Source organism: Rhinoraja longicauda, chromosome 31 (assembly GCF_053455715.1).
Source record: "Rhinoraja longicauda isolate Sanriku21f chromosome 31, sRhiLon1.1, whole genome shotgun sequence".
Classification (NCBI taxonomy): domain Eukaryota; kingdom Metazoa; phylum Chordata; class Chondrichthyes; order Rajiformes; family Arhynchobatidae; genus Rhinoraja; species Rhinoraja longicauda.
In genome coordinates, this window is record NC_135983.1 from 21689298 (window position 1) to 21717234 (window position 27937).

The 27937-nt window shown below is 45.8% G+C and overlaps 1 protein-coding gene across 1 annotated transcript in view; it reads left to right on the forward strand.

Annotated features, from left to right (window-relative positions):
- Positions 1–4001: 4001 nt before the first annotated feature.
- The window catches only part of LOC144608280 (serine/threonine kinase-like domain-containing protein STKLD1), a 32521-nt gene continuing 8585 nt past the window's right edge, over positions 4002–27937 (forward strand). The window contains exons 1-15 of the mRNA XM_078425896.1: positions 4002–4016; positions 4423–4509; positions 5469–5513; positions 6303–6377; positions 7446–7550; positions 11300–11370; positions 12105–12220; positions 12893–13005; positions 15356–15516; positions 17119–17246; positions 19218–19301; positions 21088–21204; positions 22841–22981; positions 24792–24920; positions 27662–27790. Of these exons, the coding sequence (XP_078282022.1) occupies positions 4002–4016; positions 4423–4509; positions 5469–5513; positions 6303–6377; positions 7446–7550; positions 11300–11370; positions 12105–12220; positions 12893–13005; positions 15356–15516; positions 17119–17246; positions 19218–19301; positions 21088–21204; positions 22841–22981; positions 24792–24920; positions 27662–27790 (1516 nt within the window). The remainder of the gene's footprint in view (positions 4017–4422; positions 4510–5468; positions 5514–6302; positions 6378–7445; positions 7551–11299; positions 11371–12104; positions 12221–12892; positions 13006–15355; positions 15517–17118; positions 17247–19217; positions 19302–21087; positions 21205–22840; positions 22982–24791; positions 24921–27661; positions 27791–27937) is intronic.

A 27937-nucleotide genomic window follows, 5' to 3' on the forward strand; every position in this document is an offset into this window, starting at 1 on the left:
CACTGCCCTGAACATAGATAAAACGCAAGAACCGTGCACACCCGTGCAGAACCAAGAAGTTAAACATGCTATTACGCCATGATTTAAATTAATGAAGAATGCACCATTCCTATAATTAAAAGAATCAGGAACAAAATTCCTGTATCTAGTTCCTTTGTCTTTTACTGCACAAGATTCTAGCATCTGCAGCTCCATGTATCTATTAAAATAATCAAGTCTGAATGTGTTCCTGTGCTTGTAAACATGGTGATATACCTATATTCTCAAATGCAAGCATATCCATCATGGTTAGCAATCTCATATGAACAACAGCACATGCATATTTAAGGCATTAAAGAGGGTGCAACCTACAGAACTAATGCTAACCTGTTCAACCGAGGTTGTCTCTATTTCAAAACGAAGATAATTCTCAGCTGCAGTAGTGATGCTGCAATTCACTGAAGCATATAAGATGAACATCACACTCAACATCTGTAAAACCAAGGACATCTGCCAACATGTCCCTACTGGACACTCTCTAACAATAACAGTGTGCAGCAAGACCCTGTACAACGTGAGCCACTACCGCTCAGCAAATGCAGACATCTATATACTAAAACTCTCGTTTGTTTGTTTGTTTGTTCCTGAACTACAGCTAAAACGGTACACGATAGCGCGACAATGTTAGGTCCACCCTACTCACCGTCGTCCCTTTTAAAAAAAATCTAAAATATTTATTCAAATATTAAAATAATATATACAATACAATAAAACCAAAACAGAACTCACCACCAGAATACTATACAAACAAATATACCAATTGAAACTATTATACAATTATATTACAATCCCCATCCAGGATACATCCAATCCCCCGCAGTGCCCAGCGGTCCCGGAAATCCCCCAGGGTACCCGTGGACAGCACGTAGTCCCTCTCTAATACCACCCGGACACGGATGTAACCCCGGAAAAGGGGTAGGCAGCTGGCTCGGGCAGAGCCCTCTTCCGCCTGGCGCCGTGAGTCGCGGATGGCCAGCTTGGCCAGGCCCAGGAGCAAGCCAACCCAACCAGGACATCTTCGGCCCCACCCTCTCCCCTTCGCACAGGGTGTCCAAAGATGAGGGTGGTGGGTGAAAAGTGCAGCCAGAAAGCAAGGGGCAGCCCCTTTAGATATTGGAACAGGGGCTGCAACCTCACACACTCCATGTACACGTGATACACAGACTCTTCCAACCCGCAAAAGTGGCAGGCGGCTGGCGAGTCTGTGAACCGCGCGAGGAACAGGTTGCAGGGGACTCCTCGGTGCAATACCTTCTACCCCAGGTCCCCGATGGAGAGGGGCAGAATCCCTGCGTAGAGGGACTCCCACCGCGGGGTCCCCTCACCGTCGTCCCTTTGGTGCTACTGGAAGAAGTTTCATTGAAATCGGTGTTATATTTTTTAAGTTATTCACATTTTTGTTTAAATCTATCTCCTAGGGAGGGAGGGGAGGGGGGGGGGGAGGAGAAGGTGCTGCACCAATGCAGGAGAGGTTTGGGCCCAACTTGGTCTAGTTGATGATGAAATTCACCATCAATACACTGGTTGTCCAAGTAAAAGAGTGAAATCAAAATTTCAAATCTATTTATGGTCTTGATTATAAATACAATCAAGTCAAACTGAAGTACAATAGATAGAGCAAAGGGGAAGATACTGAGTGCAGAATATAGTTCTCAGCATTGAAGTGCATCAGTGCCGTAAACAAATTCCAATATCTACAATGGGGGTGGAGATGAATTGGACAGTATAGTTTTCGGTAGGACACCCTGAAGCCCGATAACAGAGGGGGAAGAAGCTGACCAAGTTTTTAGATACCTACCATAATATTGCTTTGTGTGGCATGGTACAGCACAGTTCAAAGGGGTACAATTATGTCTGTCTGTCTGAAATCAGTCTGAAGAAGGGTCTCGACCCGAAACATCACAGGGGCCACAGTTTAAGAATAAGGGGTAGGACATTTAGAACAGTGTTGAGGAAAAACTTTTTCAGTCAGAGAGTTGTGAATCTGTGGAATTCTCTGCCTCAGAAGGCAGTGGAGGCCAATTCTCTGAATACATTCAAGAGAGAGCTAGATAGAGCTCTTAAGGATAGCATAGTCATGGGGTACGGGGAGAAGGCAGGAACGCGGTACTGGTTGAGAATGATCAGCCATGATCACATTGGGTGGCGGTGTTGGCTCGAAGGGCCGAATGGCCTACTCCTGCACCTATTGTCTATTGTCACCCATTCCTTCTCTCCCGAGATGCTGCCTGACCTGCTGAGTTACTCCAGCATTTTGTGAACAATTATTAAATTGCCAGATAAGTATTCAAAGGTCTGGATTGTTGATTTTAAGACACTATTTAAATCCCATTAGAGCAGGTTGCGTATTTTAAATGAATCTGGCATAAAAACTGATCTGGGTAAGGTGATACTGAAAGTTCAGATTGTTGTAAAACACACCCTTGTTCACGGACCGAGTCTGAAGAAGGGTCTCGACCCCAAAACGTCACCCGTTCCTTCTCTCCAGAGGTGCTGCCTGCCTGTCCCGCTGAGTTCCTCCAGCATTTTGCGACTGCCTTCGGTTTAAACCAGCATCTGCAGTTCTTTCCTACATCTTGTTCACTCGTGTCTTCAGGAAGGACATTTGCCACCGGCACGCTGCTCCATATCTGATCTATGTATCTATGTGTGAATCTGGTTTCATAGTAACACGGTTAACTTTTTACTGCCCTCTCAGGTGGTCTCGTTGCCTTTGGCCAAATATTGAGCATCACCACCCACCCTCCCTCCCACCCACCCACCCACCCACACGACGCCAGCGCCTCGCACACACTGACCTGCAGAAGCCGTGTGTTTGGCAGAAAATGGTTTTGGGATGGGAACAGAGAGCGTGGTTGTCAGTGGCCGTAACCTATTGCCGGTGCTTGGGGGGCGACGGGTGTTGCCGCGGCGACGGGTAAACAAGGCGGGGATGTGCTGGGCGTCGGGTGGGCGCCTCTGGGCATCGGGTTGGTGTTAGTGGCGTCGGGTGCTACTGGGCATTGGGTTGGTGTTAGTGGCGTTGGGGTAGGTTGGGTTGGGTGCTACTGGTCCTTGGGTGCTACTGGGCGTTGGGTGGCACTGGGCGTTGGGTGGGTGGTGCTGGGCGTTGGGTTAGGTTGGGTTGGGTGCTATTGAACATTGGATGGGCACTACTGGGCATTGGTTTGGTGTTGCTGGTATTGGGAGTTGCTGGTATTGGGTGTTGCTGGTATTGGGAGGTGCTGTATTGGGTGTTGCTGGTATTGGGTTGTGCTGTATTGGGTGATGGTGGTTGGGTGTCACTGGACATTGGGTGTAACTGGGCGTTGGGTGGGTGGTGCTGGGCGTTGAGTGGGTGTTGCTGGGTTCGTACTACTGGGTATTGGGTGGTTCTGGGCTAGTACTACTGGGCATTGGGTGGTCCGGGGTGCGGCGGTGGTGGGTGCACTGGCTTGGGGTGTAGCTGGGTGGTGCTGGACTTGTGTTGGTTACTGAATGGTTGGTGCTGGATAATATTGGGTGCTAGCTGGGTGGCACTGATTGCTAGGTGCACTGACTGGGCAGAGTTGGGTGCTGAGTGGGCAGAGTTGGGCATTGGGTAGGTGGTGCTGGTCTGTGTTGGGTGCTGAATGGGTGGTGGTGGACAATATTGGGTGCTGGCTGGATGGTGCTGGAGTGCTGTTCAGGTAGTGCTGGGTGGGCTTTGAGTGGGTGGTTACAGGTCTGTGTTGGGTACTGGGTGGGTGGCGGTGGACAATATTGCGTGCTGTGTTGAAGTGGTGCTGAGTTGTAGGTGTGCTGGATTGGCAGAACTGTGCTGTGGGGGGGCAGGTGGTGTTGGGTACAGTGGTGCACGGTGTGTGGTCCACTGTGTGCGTGGAGCTGGGCTTTGGGTGGGTGGTATTGGACAGCATTGGGTACTAGGTGGGTGGTGGTGGGTGTTTAGTTGTGCTAGGTGGGTGGTCTTTGCCTTCGACCCGATGGAGAACTACGAGGTAAATTCGCCTGCCCCTCACGTTTACTACTGAACCATTAATTCAAAGATTGGGTGTTTAAATCTCATTGTAACTGCCCTAGAAATTGGATTCAGCTTTTTAAAAAAATGTCTGGAAGTAAAGGCTGGTTTTAATAAATCCATAAAGTAAGACAAACTTTTTTTTTCTCGATACAATGGGAGGTTCTAATTATTAAGTATGACTCCCAACATTTTGTCCTTTGGAAATGAATTTAAATGTTTAAAACTCAGATTGGCAAGAGTTCATTTATAGAAAATTCTTGACTTCTACACAATGTTAGCGTGAAATATTGTAATTTAAAAAAATAAACTGCCATTACTAACACCTCCTGTCATTGACTAATGATACACGTTTTTCCCTCGCCTCTACCCACCTCTAATTCTAGTTTCTGAGACTAGTTTCAAAAGGCACCTATGGAGTTCTGCAAACAATGAGAGATGCGGAGGAAGGCAAGACAGTTGCCGTCAAGATGGTAAGCCTACATTTCCATTCCAAGGGTAATTTTGTAGAAACAGTAGGATTGATCTTTCTTGGAAAAATAGAGTCCAAGGCCCCTTGAGCTTGTCCCATGATTCAGTTAGGCTGTGTAGGAAATAAAACCTGCAGATGCTGGTTTAAATCGATGGTAGACACAAAGTGCTGGAGTAACTCAGCGGGACAGGCAGCATCTCGGGAGAGAAGGAATGGGTGGCGTTTCTGGTCGAGATCCTTCTTCAGACTGTGTTACAAGGGGACAGGTTCAAGGATCTGACCAGTAGAACAGAAAAAGGCTGACTCGTCTGTTTAGTTACAAATCTGATTTATTGGCAAGAGAGAGAACAAAAAGAATACTTGTCCTGGCATGCACCGGGTCCATTTTGCAGCAACGCATATCTCTCTCTCTCTCTCTCTCTCGCCCTCTCTCGCCCTCTCTCGCCCTCTCTCGCCCTCTCTCACCCTCTCTCGCCCTCTCTCGCCCTCTCTCGCCCTCTCTCGCCCTCCCTCCCTCCCTCCCTCCCTCCCTCCCTCCCTCCCTCCCTCCCTCCCTCCCTCCCTCCCTCCCTCCCTCCCTCCCTCCCTCCCTCCCTCCCTCCCTCCCTCCCTCCCTCCCTCCCTCCCTCCCTCCCTCCCTCCCTCCCTCTCCCTCTCCCTCTCCCCCTCCCCCCTCCCCCCTCTCTCTCTCTCTCTCTCTCTCTGCACTGTGGAATTGTGCATCTCCACTGATGGTTGATGTTTTGTGGCCTGGGAGCTTCTCCAAGATCTTTGATCACTATATTTACTATTTACTGGTGTTGGGAGCTGGACGTTCCAGCAGATAATGGGAACAGCAGGAACAGGAACGATTATGCTTCATTAAGGGGAGGGTTCTTGTTCACCTTAAGTGATTGCATTACTTACTACTGACTTTCAGCTTTGACCATCCATCTTTTTTTACCCACCTTTTGAAAACAGATTGAATGCATGGATGAGGGAATGGCCAACAAAGCTCTGAGGGAAGTAAGTAACACAACAGTCATTGCACAGCAGGGCACAGCAGTCGGTGTGTGGTGTGGTCAGTGGTGGGCAGTGCTGGGCATGGGCGTTGGGGTATGGCATAACATTCAGCCTGGCGCAGGCAGCAGCAGTCAGTGAGCATAAGCCAGGACTCTGTGTGACACATGTTACAGGAGTTATTGTGCTTCATAGGCAGTTCCTCAGGATCAAAGATGATTCTCGCTTCCACTGCAGTTGTGTGGGCTGAGGTGATTACAGAGATGGGAACTACAGACTCCTCCATAGATGGCGTGTTGGGTGGGAGGTGAGAAATCGGGGTGGGGACAGTGGTATGGTACGGTTCTTTATTTGTCACATGTCCCGCGGCACAGTGAAATTCATTTTTGATTACAGTTCAGTACAAGTATCACTATGCATAAGCACTTAGATAAGCATTTCAGATATAGTACAAGTGTACAGGAGCAGTAGTGCACTGAGCCAGTATACCGTCGCCAGTTTGGTGCCATTTTCAAGTCCCAGTTGTCGTAAGTGCAGGGATCTTGATCTGACCGTGAAGGTCTGTTGCCCTGGCGGTATTGCAGGGTCGGCCTGGCCAAGCCTAGCCATTGGTGCCCTCCGCCGCTGCTCCATCGCTATAGGCCGCGTACGACCCACGTGCTTGACCTGGAGGGTTTCAACGGTGGCGGCAGTGTGTGTCAAGAGGAAGTCATTGATGTGACCCAGTTCACAATCATAATTTCGATGCATTTGACACCTGTTTTGCCTCTGATTTGAAATCTTGTCTCTTTTCAGGCCATGCTCCTGTTGGATTTGCACCATCCGAGTATTTGCAGATACAGGGAGATGTTCGTTGCCTGGAATAAAGAGGTATGGTGTATAATTACTGTGAGAATTCCTCGTTCATAATAGTGAAAATCAAAAGAAATTGTAAATGCTGGACATATGAAACAAAAACAAAAATTGTAAACGTGCTTTTTTTGCTTCAGGGTAAAACTCTCTCTGGTGTAATACAGATGAGGTTTGATCTCAGGAGTTTGTTGACTTGATTATTTGCAGCCTCAACCAAGCAAGCAGCAGTGACAACATTATTTTAATTCCAGGTATCACAAAATGCTGGAGTAACTCAGCGGGTCAGGCAGCATCTCAGGAGAGAAGGAATGGGTGACGTTTCAAGTCGAGACCCTACTTCAGACTGAAGATCCGAAACCTCACCCATTCCTTCTCTCCTGAGATGCTGCCCAACCTGCTGAGTTACTCCATCTTTTTGATAAAGATGGAAATTTTCCCCCTTGTAAGGCATCAGTGAACCAACATTAATCTGGCACTTTTGTGGTCACCATTTATTGAAACTTGCATTTTAAAAAGAAAATTTGCAAATGATTGAATTAACTAAATTTAAACTTTCCAAGTGCTGTAGTAAGCCTTTGATTTAATCTTTCTGAATTGACAGACTCGGGCTTTCATTAATGGTTCAGTAACGGACTGCTTCCTGTGGAGCTTTCATAAGGATGCTTATTCTTTAACTAGACCAAGTGGACCCGTTGGGCCCAAACCTCTCCTGTATTGGTGCAGCACCCTCTTCTCCCCCCCCCCTCCCCTCGCCCCTCCCACCCCTCCTCCCCTAGCCCCCCACCTCTCCCCGCCCCTGCCCCCCTCCCTCCCTCCTCTCTCCCTCCCTAGGAGATAGATTTAAACTTTAAAATGCGAGTATCTTAAAAAATATAGCACCGATTTCAATGAAACTCCTTCCATTAGCACCAAAGGGACGACGGTGAGTAAGGTGGGCCTAAAATTGTCGCGCTATCGTGTATCGTTTTGGCTGTAGTTCAGGAACAAACAAACAAACAAACGAGTATTTTAGTATATAGATGTAATGCAGAAGGGATGAATCGCAATTCTTTGCCTTGAGCTTTGTCCTTGTGGTTAACGCTGCAGGAGGCAGCCGTGTCTGTCTGCATGGTGATGGACTATGCTCAAGTGGGTGACGTGGCTTTCATCATCCGGGAAAAGAGACGGAGAAAGGAGAAAATCAGGGAGATGGTAAGGACGGAAAAATCACTATTTCTTTTTTAGTTTAGAGATGCATCGTGGAAACTGGCCCTTCGGCCCACCGAGTCCGCACCGACCAGCGATCCCCGCACACTTACACTATCCTACACGCGCTAGGGGCAATTTACATTTTATACCAAACCAATTAACCTACAAACCTGCATGCCTTTGGAATGTGGGAGGAAACCGAAGATCTCGGAGAAAACCCACGCAGGTCCCGGGGAGAACGAACAAACTCTGTACAGACAGCCACCTGTCGTCAGGATGGAACCCGGATCCCTGGCGCTGTAAGGCAGCAGCTCTACCACCGCGCCACCGTGCCACACACAAGATTCTTAAGCGGAGGGAAGTAGCCATATGACCTTTTGTTGATCTTTGTTTTTTCATCAAAAAAAAATCAGTCAATTATTTAAAAACAATATTTACAACGCAATAAAACTAAACAGAACCCACCACCAGAATACAATACAAACAAATATACAAAAAGAAACTATTATACAACTATATTACAATCCCTGTCCAGGATATATCTCATCCCCCGCGGTGCCCAGCGGTCCCGGAAATCCCCCAGGGTACCCGTGGGCAGCGCGTAGCCCCTCTCCAACACCACCCGGGCACGGACATAACCCCGGAAAAGGGGTAGGCAGCTGGCTCGGGCAGAGCCCTCTTCCGCCTGGCGCCGTGAGTCACAGATGGCCAGCTTGGCCAGGCCCAGGAGCAAGCCAACCCAACCAGGACATCTTTGGCCCTGCCCTCTCCCCTAAGCACAGGGTGGCCAAAGATGAGGATGGTGGGTGAAAAGTGCAGCCAGATGGCAAGGAGCAGCCCCTTTAGATGTTGAAACAGGGGCTGCAACCTCACACACTCCATGTACACGTGGTACACAGACTCACACACTCCATGTACACGTGGTACACAGACACACACTCCATGTACACGTGGCACACAGACTCACACACTCCATGTACACGTGGTACACAGACTCACACACTCCATGTACATGTGGTACACAGACTCACACACTCCATGTACACGTGGTACACAGACTCACACACTCCATGTACACGTGGTACACAGACTCACACACTCCATGTACACGTGGCACACAGACTCACACACTCCATGTACACGTGGTACACAGACTCTTCCTGGCTGTTGATCTTTGGGTGGGACAATGAACTCAGAACTGCCCAATGGCCTAAAATGTGAGCGCTTCTTTGGGGGATTACTGCACATTTCCTGTTCACGGTCAAGGCCTCAATATACCTGTGATTTATTTATTTATTTAGATTTTTGCAAAGAGTTAGAAAGCATCGAGCAGTAGTTTTATGAGACCATGTGAACTGCTCCCATTCTAATTAATTTTACAAAATCAATGTATCCCATTCCTGTATCCATTGTAAAGCTTCTCATTTAAACATCTTATGTTATAATCACTCAAACACAACATGATCTTGTGACTTCTACATTTTAAGAGCTTCTCTGAATTTCCTTTTAACTGTGATCAAGATATTCGTAGTCCCTGCGAGTGGAAATATCTAATAAACACCCAGATTAATCTTCAACAGTTTCTTCCGTGTCATTCCTATAGCTTCATCTGTATTTTTTCTAGAGATTAGAATTTCAAACTGTTCATTTTTGCTGATAGTTAGAAATGTCTTTGTTCTAATCTTATCGAAACGTATAAGATTATTAAGGGGTTTGAACACGTTAGAGGCAGGAAACATGTTCCCAATGTTGGGGAGTCCAGAACAAGGGGGCCACAGTTTAAGAATAAGGGGGTCGGCCAGTTAGAACGGAGATGAGGAAACACTTTTTCAGTCAGAGAGGTGTGAATCTGTGGAATTCTCTGCCTCAGAAGGCAGTGGAGGCCAATTCTCTGAATGCATTCAAGAGAGAGCTAGATAAAGCTCTTAAGGATAGCGGAGTCAGGGGGTATGGGGAGAAGGCAGGAACGGGGGTACTGATTGAGAATGATCAGCCATGATCACATTGAATGGCGGTGCTGGCTCGAAGGGCCGAATGGCCTCCTCCTGCACCTATTGTCTATTGTCTATTGTCTAACACGAGGCATTATTTTTTGCCCCTTTTCTATCTTTGCTTTACAGAGACTAGAACCATACCAGTCTTCCAAATGTGATCAAATCAAGACACCATAATTTATTTGCCTTTCCATGTTATTCTTTTCGATGCCCGCTACCTGTTTTATTAAAAAATATATTAATTCAATCTGTTTGGTGCTTTAAGTGAAGTGCATATGTGTCCACAAGATTCTACTGCTAACTCATCTCAATTTGATTCTTATTTTCAAAGGAACAATTGATCTGCTTATTCTTCTAATCAATTGCACCATCTAAGGGAACTTCAGCACCATCTCGTAACCTGCATTGTAGTCCATATGCCAACTATATCGTCCTTTAGAAAGTTTATTCATATCTGTTTTTATTACAACCCCAATTCTGGTTCATTGACAAAATGCCTTGTAGTTGCATCTCATTGAGTCAATTACAGCAACTTGCAGTACAGTACAGCAGGACTTTACAGTATTTAATCCAGTCTCTTGGCCTTTGTTTGGAAGAGTTAGCAAATTTCATCCCTCTGGCTCTTTGTCATTTCTTTAAATATGTGACCTTTGGCTTCATTATTTCACCTACGACCAAGTTGAATGTTAAATTTTACCTCAACCCGATCTTAACCAAAGCAAACTCTGTTTCTTTGCTCTCCTCACCAGGGCCGGATTAAGCTAGTGTGGGGCCCGTAGCATATGTTGTAAAGGGGCCTTTAATACGGGACAAGGTGACATCACCGCCCGCACCCCACATGACCTCACCCAGCCAGCGGCTGTGTGCTCCCGCTCCACCAATGGCGGCCGCCCGGGCCGGGAGGCGGGTTGCTATGCAACCTCCGTTAGGCGGCGCCCGGGCCTACAGTGTCTGGGGGTAGACACGAAATGCTGGAGTAACTCAGTGGGTCAGGCAGCATCTCGATAGAGAAGGAATGGGTGACGTTGCGGGTCGAGACCTTCTCCCTCGACCCGAAACGTCACCCATTTTCTTCTCTGCAGAGATGCTGCCTGACCCGCTGAGTTCAAGCATTTAGCGCGGGGCCCTTGAAAAGCGCGGGGCCCGTAGCAAATGCTACTTTTGCTGCTGTGTTAATCCGGCCCTTCTCCTCACGTCACTGAAGTCTTTCATCCAGATACATTCCAGCACATTTACTCTGCACAATTGCCAAGGCCTTGCCATCTTGCTCACGTGTTCTTCACTGGTACTTAACTAGTGATTTTATTTGGAAACTTTGTAATGTCAAAGGCAGTTGGTTGGGTCGACTAAGATTTGGATACTGACCCGTGACATGATGGTCAGCAGAAGTGAGCTCAATGGAAAAATGTTTTTTGAAATTATATGGAAGGATGGTTGTAAAGTTCCAGAAAATTGAAGTGGCCATCTCGGAAACTCTGCCACCAAGTGAAATGAAGAGGAGTAAAGAAACATATATTCTCTTGCTGACAGATACTGGTGTATCCTAGAAAGTGAACAGCACAGAATGGCTCCCAGTTCAGTCTGTTCAGCACAGGGCATCTTTGAAGCCTTGTCCAGCACAGGACATATACTGTATAAAGTTTTGTCCTTGCTAGCTGATACATTTGCTCTGTGAGTTATGAGGAAAATCTCGGGACTTCTGTTTTTACAAATTGTTTTGTTCTGTTCCATTTATACCATATGCATTTGTATCCTAAGGTCATCAAGAATTTCTTGGGACAAATGGTGGATGTGCTTATCTATATACACTCCAAAGACATAATACATGGGTGAGTGTTTGACTTGATATTTTGTGTTCCTTAAGTTGGGGGGAGCTGATGCTGGAAAATTAAGTGTTCTTTCACTTTAGTGCTGCGGGAACGGAAGTAAATGCTGTCAAGCCAGCTTTAGCACGGTCCTGGATTCAAGCTTAAGCTCTCTCCTCTGTCCCATCAAGCACTTGAATATGAAGTAGAATAGTATTTGCCCATAGTGTACAAAAACAGACTATGAAGGTCAAGAACCTATGAATTACCCAATTAGACTGAAGACTTGTAAAAAGAGCAGTGAAAATTATGAGATGTAAGTTATTTTTATTTTAATGTTAAATGATATACAGGAAGCAAATTATACATATGAAGAGAGGGGAGGGGGGGGGAGAGAGAGAGAGAGAGAGGGAGAGAGAGAGAGAGAGAGGGGGGGAGAGAGAGAGAGAGAGAGAGGGGAGGGAGAGAGAGAGAGAGAGGGGGGAAGAGAGAGAGAGGGGGAGGGAGAGGGGAAGAGAGAGAGAGAGAGAGAGAGAGAGAGAGAGAGAGAGAGAGAGAGAGAGAGAGAGAGAGAGGATGAGGGAGAGGAGAGGAGAGAGAGAGAGAGAGAGAGAGAGAGAGAGAGAGAGGAGAGAGAGAGAGAGGAGAGAGAGAGAGAGAGAGAGAGAGAGAGAGAGAGAGAGAGAGAGAAATAATTTTCTGACACTGAGAAGAGAAATGGGTGTTGGGACAATTCATTAAGTACATTTCCTTCCTAGAAACCTGAAACCGTCCAACATCTTGCTGATGAAGGATCTCTCCTTTGCAATTTCTGATTTCACCATTCCAACGTTTGTCACAGATGAGGTTAAATTCAAAATAAGGATGAGAGACCGTAAGAACCAAAGTTTAATCCATCTATTTTCATGGGAAATCATTTGTGCGTTGTTTGAAAAACACGGGGCAACCCTCTCTGTCGGGGAGACGATGATTGGAGTGCTTCTACATCTGGTTGGAGCCAGAAGGTAGACACAAGGTGCTGGAGTAACTCAACGGGTCAGGTGGAATCTCTGGAGCAAAAAGGATGGGTGACGTTTTGGGTCGGGACCATTCTTGGTTGGAGCCAACTGTTTGCGGCAGTCAATGATATTTACCCTTGGTTAGGCAGATTGGGTAGGCATTGTGTTCTCCTACTGTTGAATACCCCACCATGTGTCCAGTCTCCTCCCATCCAAGCTGGAAGCATCTGCTGATATCAGGTGACATGAGGGGAGGAACTGAATTCTAGAAAGGGTCAGAGTTGCTGTGAAATAAAAACATGGTCCTGTTGTGCCAATGTGTGGTGGAAGGTGTGGAGTTGGTATGCTCCCTTGGCTACAGTAACCCATACTGTAGCTTCTTGCAGGTTGATAGGTTGGCTGCATACAAAAACGTGGGACTATACCCACCTGAAAACGTTAAACATTCTCCTGAAGCAGAAATAATAGTTTGGTGTCTGATATTGATCTATTTGTTCCATTCAAAAAATATATATGTCTCCTTTATTTTCTCTCTCTCTCTCTGTTAGATGAAAAGACTTGGATGGCACCAGAGGTGTTGAATGGCGAGGTCAACACAAAAAATGACATTTGGTCCTTGGGGTGCATTGTACTTGAGATGCTGATGTGCAGCAAAACGTCTGTATGAAACCCTTTTCTATTCTTTAGCTAATTTCCCGAGGATTAGTGGCATAAATACAAGTGTTCCTGCTCCTTTGCTGCAGGAGCTAGTTCTCCAAAGGGCAGGGATTTACTTGACCACAGGCAATGACTCTATGGTTTAGTCTTTTAGTTTAGTTTAGAGATACAGCGCGGAAACAGGCCCTTTGGCCCACCGAGCCCGCACCGACCAGCGATCCCCGCACATTAACACTATCATACACACACTCGGGACAATTTTACGTGGCCAATTAACCTACCAAACTGTACGCATTTGGAGTGTGGGATGAAACTGAAGATCTCGGGGAAAACCCATGCAGGTCACGGGGAGAACGTACAAACTCCGTACAGCCAAGCACCTGTAGTCAGGATCGAACCCGGGTCTCTGACGCTGTAAAGCAGTAGCTCTACCGCTACGCCACCAGGCCGCCCACTCCAAAGATATTCCAGAATGCCGTTTACAAAAGGAGGGAGAGGGAAAATGGAAATTGCAACGTGTTAGCCTCTCATCAGTCGCTGAATATTTGCTGGAATTCCCACATTAACGAATGCATTATCAAGGCACTTAGAAAATAACTGTGATTGAAAAGAGTCGGCATGAATTTATGAAAGGGAAATCATATTTGAGTGGATGTGGGAGTGAATCAGTGGATGTGGTATGTTTCAGTTTTCAGAAAGCTTTCAATAAGGTCCCTGAGAGGAGCTTGGCATACACAGAATTAGGGGGAAATTTACCAGCATGGATTGAGAGTTGTTTAACAGGTAGAAAATGAAGTGTGCATATAAACAAGTCTTTCTCAGGTTGGTCGGCTGCAAAGATACTAGAGGAGCAAGATGGACCACTCGACCCTAAAAACCTTAGTATGCCACGGCACCATTTTAGTAGGCGGAAACGTGCAGAAACATTTAAAAAGATAAAATAACAAAAATCTGTGAATTGATAGATGAGATATACTCTGCATTTTAATGGTATCATCACACATACTGTTCCCCCAAAGCACTGATTACACTGCGAGAGGCATAGCGAACGGCGGGTTTTGCTTACTAAAATGGCTCCGTTGCGTACTACACTTCAGTATAGGCGATTTCAACGGAGTGGTCTATCTTGTTCCTCTAGTATCTTTGGTCGGCTGTGGCAAATGAGATGCAATACGGGTCAGCCTCAGCTGTTCACAATCTTCTTAGGACCAAATTGATTTTTTTTTAAATTTGCTAATGTCTTGAAAGTAGTTGCAGTGATGAGAATACAAAGGGGCTTCATCGGGAGTGAGCGGGCAGGCAACAGCATAGAAGATAGAGCTTGATGTGGGCAACATATAAGATTGTCATTCTAGTAGAAAAAAAACAAATCCCGAGTTTTTTTAAATGATGAGGTATTGCAAAATATTTTTGAAAAATAGGATTGGCCTTGGTACATAAATCACTGAAGGTTAATATCCTGTTGAAGCAGGCAGTTAGGAAAGCAAATAATAAGTAACCCTACATTGCAAGTGGAATTGAGTAAAGGAGTAAAGATTTCTTACAATTATATAGGGCCTTGTTGAGTCTGCACCTGGAAGAGTTTGGGCAGTTTTGGTTCTTCTTACCAAATGTAAAATCACGTTGCCATGGAGGGACTACAGTGAAAGTTCACCAGACTGGTTTCTAGGTGGTAGATCTGTCATATGTGAGCTATTGAGTAAGCTGGGTCTCTATTCCCTTGAGTTTAGAAGAGAGGCTTGCAAAATAGTTAGGCGTGAGGAGTTTTTTTTGCCGATTGAAGACTAGAACCTAAGGTTAGTGTTCCAATGCATGAAATTGGCCACGCAGGACTGAAATGTGGGGAATCTTTGGAATTCTCTATCCTGAAGGGTTGTGGAGGTTTGGTCATAGAGTGCTACCACGTGGAAACAGGCCCTTCAGCCCATCTTGCCCACACCGGCCAACATGTCCCAGCTACACTAGTCCCACCTACCTGCATTTGGCCCATATCCCTCCAAACCTGTCCTATCCATGTACCTGTCTAAATCTTTCTCCAACGTTGCGGTATTTCCTGCCTCAACTACCTCCTTCTCAGCTCATTCCATACACCCACCACCCCTTTGTGCCATTGGCACTCTTCACTTCTAATGATAGATTTCTGGGTTTTGGAGGAATCAAAGAGATATGGGGTCAAAAAAATGGAATTAAGACAGAAATCAATCATGATTTCATTGGGGGTGGTGCAGCAGCTTGAGGGGCTGAAGGGTCTTTTGCTCCTAGTATCCTCGTGCCGTTTGATCGCATTTGTATTTTTTCTCCTCAAATTGCCAATTGTCTGGTTCAAATGTAATTCGCACCGTCTCTCTCAAAAGGAAAAGGAGTTTCAGCAGTTGGTTGCGGCCACCAGAATCGACTTCAGCCAACTGCCCCCGATCATGGAAGAACTCAACACGATACAGAAGTACACCAAAAATCTCTGCAGCCTGGTGCAAATGATGATGGAACCAAATTACCTGAAAAGAATCTGTGCAGCGTGAGCAAACAAGCAGAGAGTTTTGGGGGTGCCTTGCAACAAATAATAGTAGATATCGGAATATACATTATAAAGTGGCGTCCAATGTTGGGGCTTGATTGATTTTGTTTTATAGATTAACAGATGTTTGGAAGTGAATTAGATGGAATTCAATTGAGGACCTCTTGGATATTGAATTCCACATACCAGCCACTATTATTCTTGTAGACACAAAATGCTGGAGTAACTCACAGCGTGTCAGGCAGCATATCTGGAGAGAAGGAATGGGTGACGTTTTGGGTCGAGACTCTCTTCAGACTCGACCCGAAACGTCACCCATTCCTTCTCTCCAGAGATGCTGCCTGACCCGCTGAGTTTCTCCAGCATTTTGTGTCTACCTTCGATTTAAACCAGCATCTGCAGTTTTCTTTCCTACAGTATTATTCTTGTATATGCTGCACGTGTGTATTAGACAATAGACAATAGGTGCAGGAGTAGGCCGTTGGGCCCTCCGAGCCAGCACCGCCATTCAATGTGATCATGGCTGATCATCTACAATCAGTACCCCGTTCCTGCCTTCTCCCCATACCCAACACCCTTACACCCAATCTGGTTAGAGACAGTATGTTCTACTAGGTAAGATGTGTATTAATTGAGGTGACAAATATTCTGTGGAATAGCAACACTTCTTTGTGTAATTTATAGTATTTCTCAGGTGCAGAGTATCCGTGCTTCATAAATTTGGAGTTGGCACAGCTCAAATTGGATCCCTTCTGCACTATTCCATCAAATACTCCCGGGATAGATATAGTATGAGTTCGAAATAAAAACACTTATCCCTTTGGATCTTTCCAGGGCAGTAGCACCATGACCTGGATACAAAGTGTGGTTGTGCCAACGGTAAAATGGTGCCAGAGGCTGAGTAGAGACCTGATAGAAGAAGGTAAAATTATAAGGGACAAGATATCAGGTAGACGGTCAGAGCGGAAATGTCAAAGACTAGAGGGTATAGTTTTATGGATAGAGGGTCAAAGTGTAAAGAGCAATTTTTCTTTTGCACAGAGGGTGGTGGGTGACTGGAACATCCAGCCAGGGTTGGTGGTGAAGGCAGGTATGATGGTGGCATTTTAAGATGGGCGCGTGGACGTGCAACGACTGGATGGATATGGATCCCGTGCGTGCAGAGTCGATAACGTTACCTTGGCCTCACGTGCGGTGTGGACATTGTGCGCGGAAAGGCATGTTCCTGTGATGTACTATTCCAAGTGCAGTTTGGATTCCATCCGGAACATTTCATGCACCTTGGAATGGCGTCTGCCTAGAGAGAGTTCTTTGACATTGAAGTCAGCTCTTGTGCTGAAATGGTTTGATGGTGCGGCCCAAGAGAAGATTCAGTGAGGCATTCCAAAATGCGTCTCCTTGCAATCTGCAGAAATGTCAAATCGGTCCATGGATCTTCAGACCCAGGGGTGCGTAGGGTCAGTTGAGAGTTTGAGAAATGGTAATGGGTAATGTGGGTCCTATCAATGTGCTGGTGATGGAGCCAGTGAGAATTGCATGGACAGGGTTGCACAACGTTTGAGAGACAAGGAACGTAATATTTCATCTGTTCCTTCTCTGAAGAGATATGATGGAGCTGCTGTATGTGAAGGAAGCCCTGGTCATCTGCAATTCTCCTCTGTCTGGAAGGAAGAAGTCACCAGTGGGTGTGATGAAAATACCATATGATCAAGACATCGACGTGCTACTAGGTATGCCATACACTAATCTTTATTACGGGAAGAAATGAATGAAGCCTTTGTAGCATAGAACAGTACAGTACAATATCTGTGCCCAACATGTTGTCAATACAGACCCTTATCTGCCTACATATAACCCATATCCCTCCATTCCGCGTATTTTCCATGTGCCTATCCAAGAGTTTCTTGAATGAATCAATGAATAAGCTTATTGGCCAAGTATGTGCACATACAAGGAATGTGCCTTGGTGCTCCGCTCACAAGTAACAACACGAACATGCAGTAAACAATTAAGCATAAAGCAGAAAAACATTAAAACATTAAGAATCCAACATTGCAGTTTAAACATGTGAGTGAAATAAACCAGAGCAAAAAGAGACTACAGACTTTTGGTTATTGAGTAGAGCTACTACTCGCGGAAAAAAAGCTGTTTTTATGTTGGGCTGTGGCTGCTTTGACAGTCCGGAGTCGCCTTCCAGAGGGAAGTGCTTCAAAGAGTTTGGGGCCAGGGTGAGGGGGGTCAGAGATGATCTTGCCCGCTCGCTTCTAGGCCCTTGCAGTGTAGTTCGTCAATGGGGGGAAGGTTGCAGCCAACAACCTTCTCAGCTGATCGAACGGTTCGTTGCAGCTTCCGGATGTCGTGCTTGGTGGCTGAGTCAAACCAGACCATTATTGGAGAAGGTGAGGACAGACTCTACGATGGCAGTATAGAATTGGACCATCGTTGCCTGTGGCAGATTGGGTTTCCTCAGCTGCCGCAGGAAGTACATCCTCTGTTGGGCCTTTTTGACTGTGGAGTCGATGGTGGCCCCCCATTTAAGGTCCCTGGAGATGATGGTTCCAAGGAACTTAAATGATTCTACGGATGTGACTGTGGTGTTGTTGATGGTGAGTGGGGGGAGGGGAGGGGGAGCTCTCCTAAAGTCTACAATCTGTTCCACTGTCTTAAGAGCATTGAGCTCCAGGTTGTTACGAAGGCACCAGGATGCCAGCCGTGTCACTTCCTGTCACAAATGCCACTATCATTTCTACAGTGTAGAGAATGCAAGCTAGGTCTCGATAAATCTGGGTAGTTCAACACTCATATTCCCAATTGTATACACTGGAATTTAGAAGGATGAGGGGGGATCTTATTGAAACATATAAGATAATTAGGGGATTGGACACATTAGAGGCAGGAAACATGTTCCCAATGTTGGGGGAGTCCAGAACAAGGGGCCACAGTTTAAGAATAAGGGGTAGGCCATTTAGAACGGAGATGAGGAAGAACTTTTTCAGTCAGAGGATGGTGAAGGTGTGGAATTCTCTGCCTCAGAAGGCAGTGGAGGCCAGTTCGTTGGATGCTTTCAAGAGAGAGCTGGATAGAGCTCTTAAGGATAGCGGAGTGAGGGGGTATGGGGAGAAGGCAGGAACGGGGTACTGATTGAGAGTGATCAGCCATGATCGCATTGAATGGCGGTGCTGGCTCAAAGGGCTGAATGGCCTACTCCTGCACCTATTGTCTATTGTCTATTGTCTAATATCATTCTGATCATCTTGCCCTGTCATTCCTGAAAGGCAAATATATCATTCCTGAGACACAAGAGGCTGTTGATGCTGGAATCTGAAGCAAAGAAAAGCGAGCCCGAGGGGAACCTCGTTGGTCATGCAGAATCTGTGGAAAGAAATGGATCGGTCAACGTTTCAGGTCAATACCTTTCCAGACTGGAATCCAGTCCAGATGAAGGATCTCGACCTGTGACGTTAACTGTTCACTGCCCTCTGGCGAATGTTGCCGAGCCCACTGAGTTCCTCTGGCAGCCCTCCTACTTTTGCTCAATATCTTTCCTCTGGTACGGTGCCCACAATTGTCCCCTGGATGTGCCCACAGAAAGGCCGGGCGAGCACTGAGTATTTATAACAGTGGAGTTGGTCTTTGCTGCGTTTTTGAAAATTCCATCTGCAAGTGTAAGGTCAAAAAGGTTCCTGTGTTTGTCATTGCAGAGTACATGCAAAGTGAAATTGAGGCAGAGGAGGCTCAGAAATCTGCGCTGAAGTACATGGTGTATCTACTGCATGAGCCTGAAAGTAGGTGGACGTTATATAATAAGCACTGCTCTAACGCTGAAAGGCCAGCTCGGTTTATCCCTCAGCAAGTGAGTTGTACACCATGACTGACTGATATTATAAACACTCACTATTTGGGCACTCGCCTATGAAGAATGACCATTCGGTTGACACTGAAACTTTGTAAAAGTAACTTCCTTTTACTTTGCCTTTCATATAGTTAGATAGAGCTCTCGGGGCTAGTGGAATCAAGGGATATGGGGAGAAGGCAGGCACGGGTTACTGATTGTGGATGATCTGCCATGATCACAATGAATGGTGGTGCTGGGCTCGAAGGGCCAAATTGCCTCCTCCTGCACCTATTTTCTATGTTTCTATGAAACCTTGATGTAAATTAACACTGATGGAACCCTTCTCTGAAAACCAATGCTGGGGAAAGAAGTAAAGTGCATCTGGATCTTGCACTTCTGTGGAGGCAGTGTTCCTGGAACAGGTATTGAAAGATAAGACCTGTGGCACCTTGTGTACACTGGAATCTGCACATGGATGGACACTGTTTGGAATCTGCTCAAGGTGTCTCAAGGAATAGCATGTCCTCTTCGCAAGACTGTTGTGAATGTCGCAGTGTCTTCTGCATGAAAAAATATAAGTCTGGGTTTCTTGGTTTCTTTTTTCCTTCCCCATTGTACCTATGCTGTCCGAGAATAAGTTGTTTTTGCTACTACTACCTTCCAACTTCTCGTCCATAGTCCTTTAGCTCCCTGTACTCAACCAGGAACTTCTTAAATGGCAACAATTTTTTCTGCTTTCAGGGCATTTCAGACCCCCTCTTTTTTGTTCATCTTTCTTCGTCATCCCTTGCGTCCCTCCATCAATTACCTTAACTTTGTGCCATTAGATTTTGAGCTCTCATCTTCGGGAAGAAAGACTTTATTGCCCACTCTTTCAAGCCTCGTGTGGAAGTGAATTGATTCTTTCCTTGGCCTCCTTTATTCCAAAGAAAATAATGTCAGCCCAGCTGATCCCAATTTGACTAAAATTCTCCAATCCTGACAATATTCTCATAAATCACCGGTACAATCACATCTTTCCGATAATACGGTGACCAGAATGAAGGGATAAAGTTCTCTCGTTGGCTTATGCAGTTCATGAATGACTTCCCTGATCTCACTTTTCAAGCTCCAATCCACAGAGAAAGATATCTCATATCAGAAAGCAGTGAAAAGCAGGAAGTATGATAACCATCCATAGTTATAAATTATATTAAAGTTTATGCTATATAATGGTACATTTCAATCTTGTCTGCAGCATCTTTGATTGTGATTATAGTGGCTTGGTTGTTGACTTCACATGCTGACACTAATACCACAAGTGTAGAGATACCTTCAATGAGAGAGGAAATGAGGCATGCCATTTCATGCATGGACATCCCTTAAAGGGGGACTGAGGAATCTCTGGAATTGGAGGCAACGATACCAATTAACGGAAGGTAGACACAAAATGCTGGAGCAACTCAGCGGGTCAGGCAGCATCTCGGGAGCGAAGGAATGGGTGACGTTTCGGGTCGAGACCCTTCTTCAGACTGATGTCAGGGGAGGGGGCGGGACAAAGAATGGATATAGTAGGAGACAGGAAGACCAGTGGGAGAACTGGGAAGGGGGAGGGGATAGATACCAATTAATGTGTATCATTGAATCGATAACCACAGTGTTGTGGGTTCTGACTGAGCTATGAATTTCTGGCTGCTATTCCACATTGGAGCTGTCCTGAACTGAAATGTTAATTTTTATTCATTTGCTCTGTTCAGTGTACATGGCCAGTGCCCAGATCATTCCAGTCCTTATCACTTTGCTGAACGCCCATCCAAAATGCTTGGAAATACAGGCTCAGGTGTGCCAGATTTTCCTGAAGCTTGCAATTAAAGGTAAGATCATTTCGCCACTTAAGCCCCATCATGCAGTGTCTATCTACTGTTGTATTTGTGTTTAACCCTTTCGCAACCGGTACCCACGCGAGCGGAACCTGCACGAGATAGCCCAGCTGTTGGTGGCTGTGCAGTAGAAAGCAGAAAAGCAAGAAAAGAAAAGGTTGGATGGCAATTTGAGCACATGTTCCTAGCTGTCTTTCCCATGTGGTACTAAGGGAGAGCTGGACTGTTGTGCAATGAACTCTGAGGGAAGCCTGCACTGTTGGCACTAGTTATATTAAAAAAAATATTTAACAAAAATAAATGTAATCAATTATTGCAATAATATATACAATATAAAACAATACCAAACAGACCATAATACAAAATCACCCAATTATCGAAACAAATATTTTTAGTTTTCGCTTTTCGTTTTAGTTTTAGAGATACAGCGCGGAAAAACAGGCCCTTCGGCCCAGCGGGTCCGCGCCGACCAGCAATCCCCGCACGCGTACACTATCCCTCACACACTAGGGACAATTTTCACATTTACCAAGCCAATTAACCTACAAACCTACCAAGCCAATTAACCTACGTCTTTGGAGTGTGGGAAGAAACCGATGATCTCGGAGAAAACCCACGCAGGTCACGGGGAGAACGTACAAACTCCGTACAGACAGCGCCCGTGGTCGGGATCAAACCCGGATCTTCGGTGCTGCATTCGCTGTAAGGCAGCAACTCTACTGCTGCTCCTCCATGACTGCCCGGTTCTTATATACTATTCTTATATACTTTTAGCTACTATTATTATACAACTATATTGCAATCCTTGTCAAGGATGTATTCCACCCCCCACAGTGCCCAGCGGTCCTGGAAACACCCCAGGGTGCCTGTGGACAAGGTGTACACCCAGGCGCGGACGTAACTCCGGGAAAGGTGCTTGGGCAACTGTTGGAGAGGTAGTACTGAGCAAAGATACTAGAGGAGCATGATGAACCACTCCGTTGAAATCGCCTACACTGAAGTGTAGCACGCATCTGAGCCATTTTAGTAGGCAAAACCCGCCGTTCGCTCTGCCTCTCGCAGTGTAATCAGTGTTTTGGGGGAACAGTATGTGTGATGATACCATAAAAATGCAGAATATATCTCATCTATCAATTGACAGATTTTTGTTCTTTTTCTTTTTAAATGTTTCTGCAAGTTTCCACCTACTAAAATGGCGCCGTGAGGTACTACGGTTTTTAGGGTCGAGTGGTCTATCTTGCTCTGCTCTAATAGCTTTGGTACTGAGGCAGCTCTGCGCACAGTCATTGGCAATACCGAGAGAGTTCTGTGTTTTCAGTGCAATGTTGCACTGTGGTCAGCACGAAAGGAGCTCCATAATATCAAAGGGACATCGCTGAGAGGATGCTGCACTATCATTAGATCAGTGCTGCTGTGTTGAATTGAAGTGTGCAGTACTGGCAAAGTGATGCTGTACTTCAATGAGGGGTGCCAAAAAACAGTTGCAGCTTGACTTTAAGGAAAGGAAAGGTAATTTCTTCAGTGTCCTGATCAGTATACCTTGAACAACATGGTCTTTCTAACAGAAAACCTGCCACAACTTCGCAGAAGCAGAAGCTTTGCTCTGATTTTCCTTTGATTGTTCCTGCAGCCACGGAGCTCAGTGTGGACGACAGCATTCTGTTCAGTGAGACCGTGATCAACGCGGTCCTGTCAGTGATGGAGTCACAACGCAAGTCTGTGGAGCTGCAGATGCTCATTTGCAAACTTCTCATGGTGCAGTCTGGAAGTGGTAAGCCTGGATACTGGCATGCTTGGAGCAGCACTGCAGGAATTCACGTGGCAATTCGATATCTGCATCACTCACACTCTGCAGCATGTACTCATCATCTGGGGAACGAGGGCCAAATTTATGTTATTTTTACCTAGTCATTATTAACAACTGCACTCAACTTTCCTCCTTATCTGCACTGCACCAGGCTGGACAGAGTTTTGATGGAACATTTCAGAGGAAAGCTTATCTTGCCTCTTTTCTGTGTGGATTTATCCGAGCAATGCCGAATAAAACAGCTCTTTTTTCACGCTGTACTGATCTGGGAGATGTTCACGGGGTGAAATAGTGTGAACTTTAATCTATCCTTTGCTGTCCTTGGGTATTTGTGTGTTGAGAGCTTTACCTACAGTGATGGGACAATGTGGAAGTCACCCACACTCTATATCCAACCCATTTTGTTCCTGTTGTGGATATAATTGATGGGAAAGAGTAATGGGAGCTTTACTGTTATCTAATTCATGCTCTTGAAGATTTTAATCTGACTGTGATAATCCGAGTTCTTTACCTTTAGTCTGGATATAAAGATAATCTGAATATTGGATGAGTGCAACAGATTCTATTCCACAGTGGGACACAATACAGTGTCTGGAAAGATCTCAACTAGGGAGAGGGAAAGAACAACTTTTCGACGATTGATTACTTTTTATACAGAAAGGAAAAGGGGTGTTACATAGGAAATTAACAACCAATTACAATCTTAATACAATTCCCATGGTTACGGAGAAAACAAAACCATTAATACAGGTCACATGCTTTCAGGGAAACCATCACCTAGAGAGGATTCAAAACTAGCTTTTCCTACTTTCACACATGCCCATGCAGGGAGTTATTATTGAGAAAAAAGAAAACTCTTATCTACTATTATACGCACAATCTCGCAGCTGCATGACCTTGCTTCTAACTGCTTCGACATCCAAGCTAATACTGGAAACAAGGCACTCGGTTGAGAACAAAGGAACCCTTTAGCCCCTGTCTGTTCCCTATCAATCCTAAACGAATAAACACATTCTTTCCCACCGATAACACTATTCTACAACAAGCATTCATTTCACTGCTTTCTATTGAAAATAAGCATTCATTTTCTATTAGTTAAAACAACACCAAAAGTAACCATCTACAACAAAACATCAATATCTCTAATTAACTATACCAGCTAATAGCATCTTTATACAATATAGATTATCAACTGTGTGGAGGAGGCCTGTTCAGTTAAGCTTGTGTGACCTGGATCTATATTCAACTGTGATTGGATTATTTTGAGGTCAAACTAGGACCATGATGTCTGATTGGGAGTGCAGATCATGTGTTATTATCCGTTCTCCTTCACCTGCTGGTTCCACTCGATCAGCCCTCAGAACAGAAACTGCCTGCAGAGCACGGCCAAAGTCTGTTCCAAAATTATTGGACTCCCCGTCAGAGCCCTCTCTCGTCACCCTCTGCGACCAGCAGATGCTAAGGTCAGCTGGCAGGATTTTACACATCCTGTTCTCTGCACTTGAGTGGCTCCCCTCAGGATGCCGGCTTCACTGCCCAGGCTGTGGGACACAGAGAAGAAGGGCAACCTTTGTCCCCAGGGCTGTTCAGCTCCTCAACTCCCAACCACCCCTGTCCCACTGCTCACCCTGCTAGCTCCCACCCCCCCCCCCCCCCCCAATAGTTTTTGTACTACTCTGCGTGTCTTTGTAAATTGCCCCGCGGGGACAAATAAAGTGTGTTTGAAAATGAACTTGAACTTGAATCCACTGAAAACCGTACCGCCTCCTTACAGAATCGGCTGGGAAGCTAATTGGACAAGCGAAGGGGATCCAGTCAATCTTGAAGACATTGGGAATGTACATTGATCACAGTCACATCTGTATCCCCTGCTGTGGAGCCATCTGGGCCCTCGTCACCAACAGTGAGTCCTTGCTTATTCTCCCCCTTCCGGTTGTAATTTGAGATAGGAAAGGGAAGATAAGTAAATGCAATTTAGGTTACAGTGATAAAGGAGATTATTTGCTTCACTTTAGTGAAACAGGCCCTTTGGCCCACTGAGTCCGCACCAACCAGCGATCACCCCGTACACTAACACTTATCCTACACACACGAGGGACAATTTACAATTTTACCGAAGCCAATTAACCTACAAACTTGAACGTCTGTGGAGTGCGGGAGGAAACCGGAGCACCTGGGGAAAACACACGCAGGTCGCAGGGAGAACGTACAAACTCCTTAAAGATTGCACCCTTAGTCAGGATCGAACCAGGGTCTCTGGCGCTGTAAGGCAGCAGCTCTACCGCTGCCCCACTGTGCCGCCCCCATGCTGGTGGGAGAATAAACACTGACTTGGACCTGATGCGTAAATCACATCAATTTGGTATATTCTACGTGTTATGTGCTCAATATGGAATAGGAGTAAGAAATGGATCTAAGGTCCCCTAAGCTTTTTGTAGGAAAGGGAAGACAATCAAAGACTCAATCTGCTGGAGTAATTCATCTGGTCGGGCAGCATCTCTGAAGAACTTGCATAGGTGACATTTTGGGTCGGGATTACTTCTTCAGAGTAAGGCATTCAGTTCCTTTGAGTCTTTTCTGCTTTTTAATTAGTGGACATTTTGTAACTTAGTTCCTACCTATTTGCTTGGTTGCTTGCTCTTGGTTCCCCCACCCAACAAAAATCATCGATCCCAGACCATGACCACATTTTGCAGGGGATGATCTACCATTTAAATTATTCTTTGTGTGGAGTCGTGCTCGAAGTGACCAAGCTCTAATATTAGAGCATTGGTTCATGCCACTTGCTTTAGTCTCTGCCCATTTACATCAAGTCCCTTAACTATCTTAAGCTCTTGCATTAAGCCGTTTTAACTCCGGAGAATACAAACTTGGTCTACACAATCCATTTTTAAAACGTAACCGTTAGTCCTAATGACATTTGGTGAATCTCCATTCCTGCCTCTCCAGACCGAAACTGAATAACCCAGAAATGAGGACTTTGGGTTGTTAGGTTCCAGTAAATAGTTCAACATTCCTGTAGTCTTTTCTACCTACGCACTAACTTTTAAAGATTTTTGGACTCGTAAATCCCTCTCTTCATCACAGTTGCTAGCTCTTGGCTACTTGGAAAACACTCTGATCTTTCTTCCTTTGATTTACATTCATCAAACACAATTCAATCTGCCAGAATATTGCTCCTTTGTTTAATCTATCAATACGCAGAGTGGAGTGTAGATGATAATCGAACAAGGACAATACTGGGCCCTATTGCAGGGGGAGAGAGAATGAAAAGCCATCCAGTGCACTCTGTGCAACTCAGCAGCTTGGAGTATCGGGAAAGGAGGTCGGTTGTGGATCCCATGTTGTACAAAAATCAGAGGCTTTATATATTTATTCACTCCTTTCAGGCCAACCTAAAGCACATTACTAGGTGATAGTGATCAAATTACTTGCTTTCCTGTGATTGTAAATTGATGGGAATTGTGCTGGTGCAGGGGAAAATGCCAAGCTCTTCTTCAAAATCCTAAACTTTTTACAACATGGGGAGACTGTTTGATGCATCAAATGAATGCTGGATCGATGTTGCACCATTGCAAAAGAAGGCAGGCTTTGGCTTCAAAAATAGTATCCACTAGATGACCCCTGGATCTGTTGGACTAGCACCTTCCCCACTCCCACTCCAAAAGTGCACAGCAAGATCCCAGGGTATATCCGAGGCTGTGGCGGCCAGGGAGTGTCCCCCGGGGCCGGGCGAGGGGGGGGGGGGGGGAGAGGAAATGGGAGAGGGAGCCCCGGGCGGCTATTGTGCCGGCCAGCAGCAGGAGAGCGGCCGCAAGGCGCTGCCCCATGTCCGTCCTCCCGGCGGCCATCTTCTTTGACTTTTCTCTGCACCGTGGGAGGAAGGTCAGGCACGAGGCACGCCGGGACAGGCGCCGGTCCTCCTGGCGCTGCTGCGTAGATGCACCGCCACCAGGCCCGGCAACCCTCCCCATTGTGACGCCGTATTAGATCAAAATGGCGATCTCAATTTGGCGATCTTATATATGACCCGTTAGGTTCCCATTGTGACGCCGAACACGGAAGTATTAGATCAAAAAGACGTCCCATTCACAGTATAAAGTTAATTAAAGTTTATAAAGTGAATTACTTTAAAAATATAATGAAATTTGATACTGCACACCACAGGTGAATGGTGAGTAAGGTGCCCCTAAAATTGTTGCGCTATCGTGTACCATTTTTGCTGTATTTCGGGAACATACATACAGACATACAAGATGAGTTTTAGTAATATGTAGATAGATAGATAATAGTAGCCTACTCTAACATTGGCCTTGGTTATACAAACAAAAATCTCAAATGAAGCAAAACACATAGTGCTGTGGAAACTCAGTGGGTCAGGCATCTTTTGTGGAGGGACTGGACTGACGATGATTAGTGTCTGGACCCTTCTTCAGATCCTTGGGTCTCCAAAGTTCAAGAGAGGTGGTTGAACCCATAACCTCTGGTGCAAGGGCAACAGGGCCGCTACACTGAACGATGGCCAGCACTATCTCAGGAAGGAAGTGGGGCTCGCCTGCTGCCCGCTGTCATGTGCATTATTTGGAGAGATCGTGGAATAGAATTACCGTGTTGACTGTGTCCTTTTCCCTGTCTCCCCTGTAGAAATGAATGCGCGGACCGCACATGTGGAAGGTGCCCTGGAAACCATTTGGCAGGTTCTGGAGATTCATCTTCAGAATGGTGACGTGGTGGAGATGGCCTGCTTAGCTCTATGGAGTTTATCCTTGGAGGGTCAGTCCCGAATCCTAGTCACCACAAAGCATATGCACTTGATCAAAAAAGCTAAAAAAACACGTGATATAGAGATCCAAAGAAAGGCACACAAAGTCAAACAGTGTCTGCACACAATCACGTACTAAACATGTGGCAAATCTTATC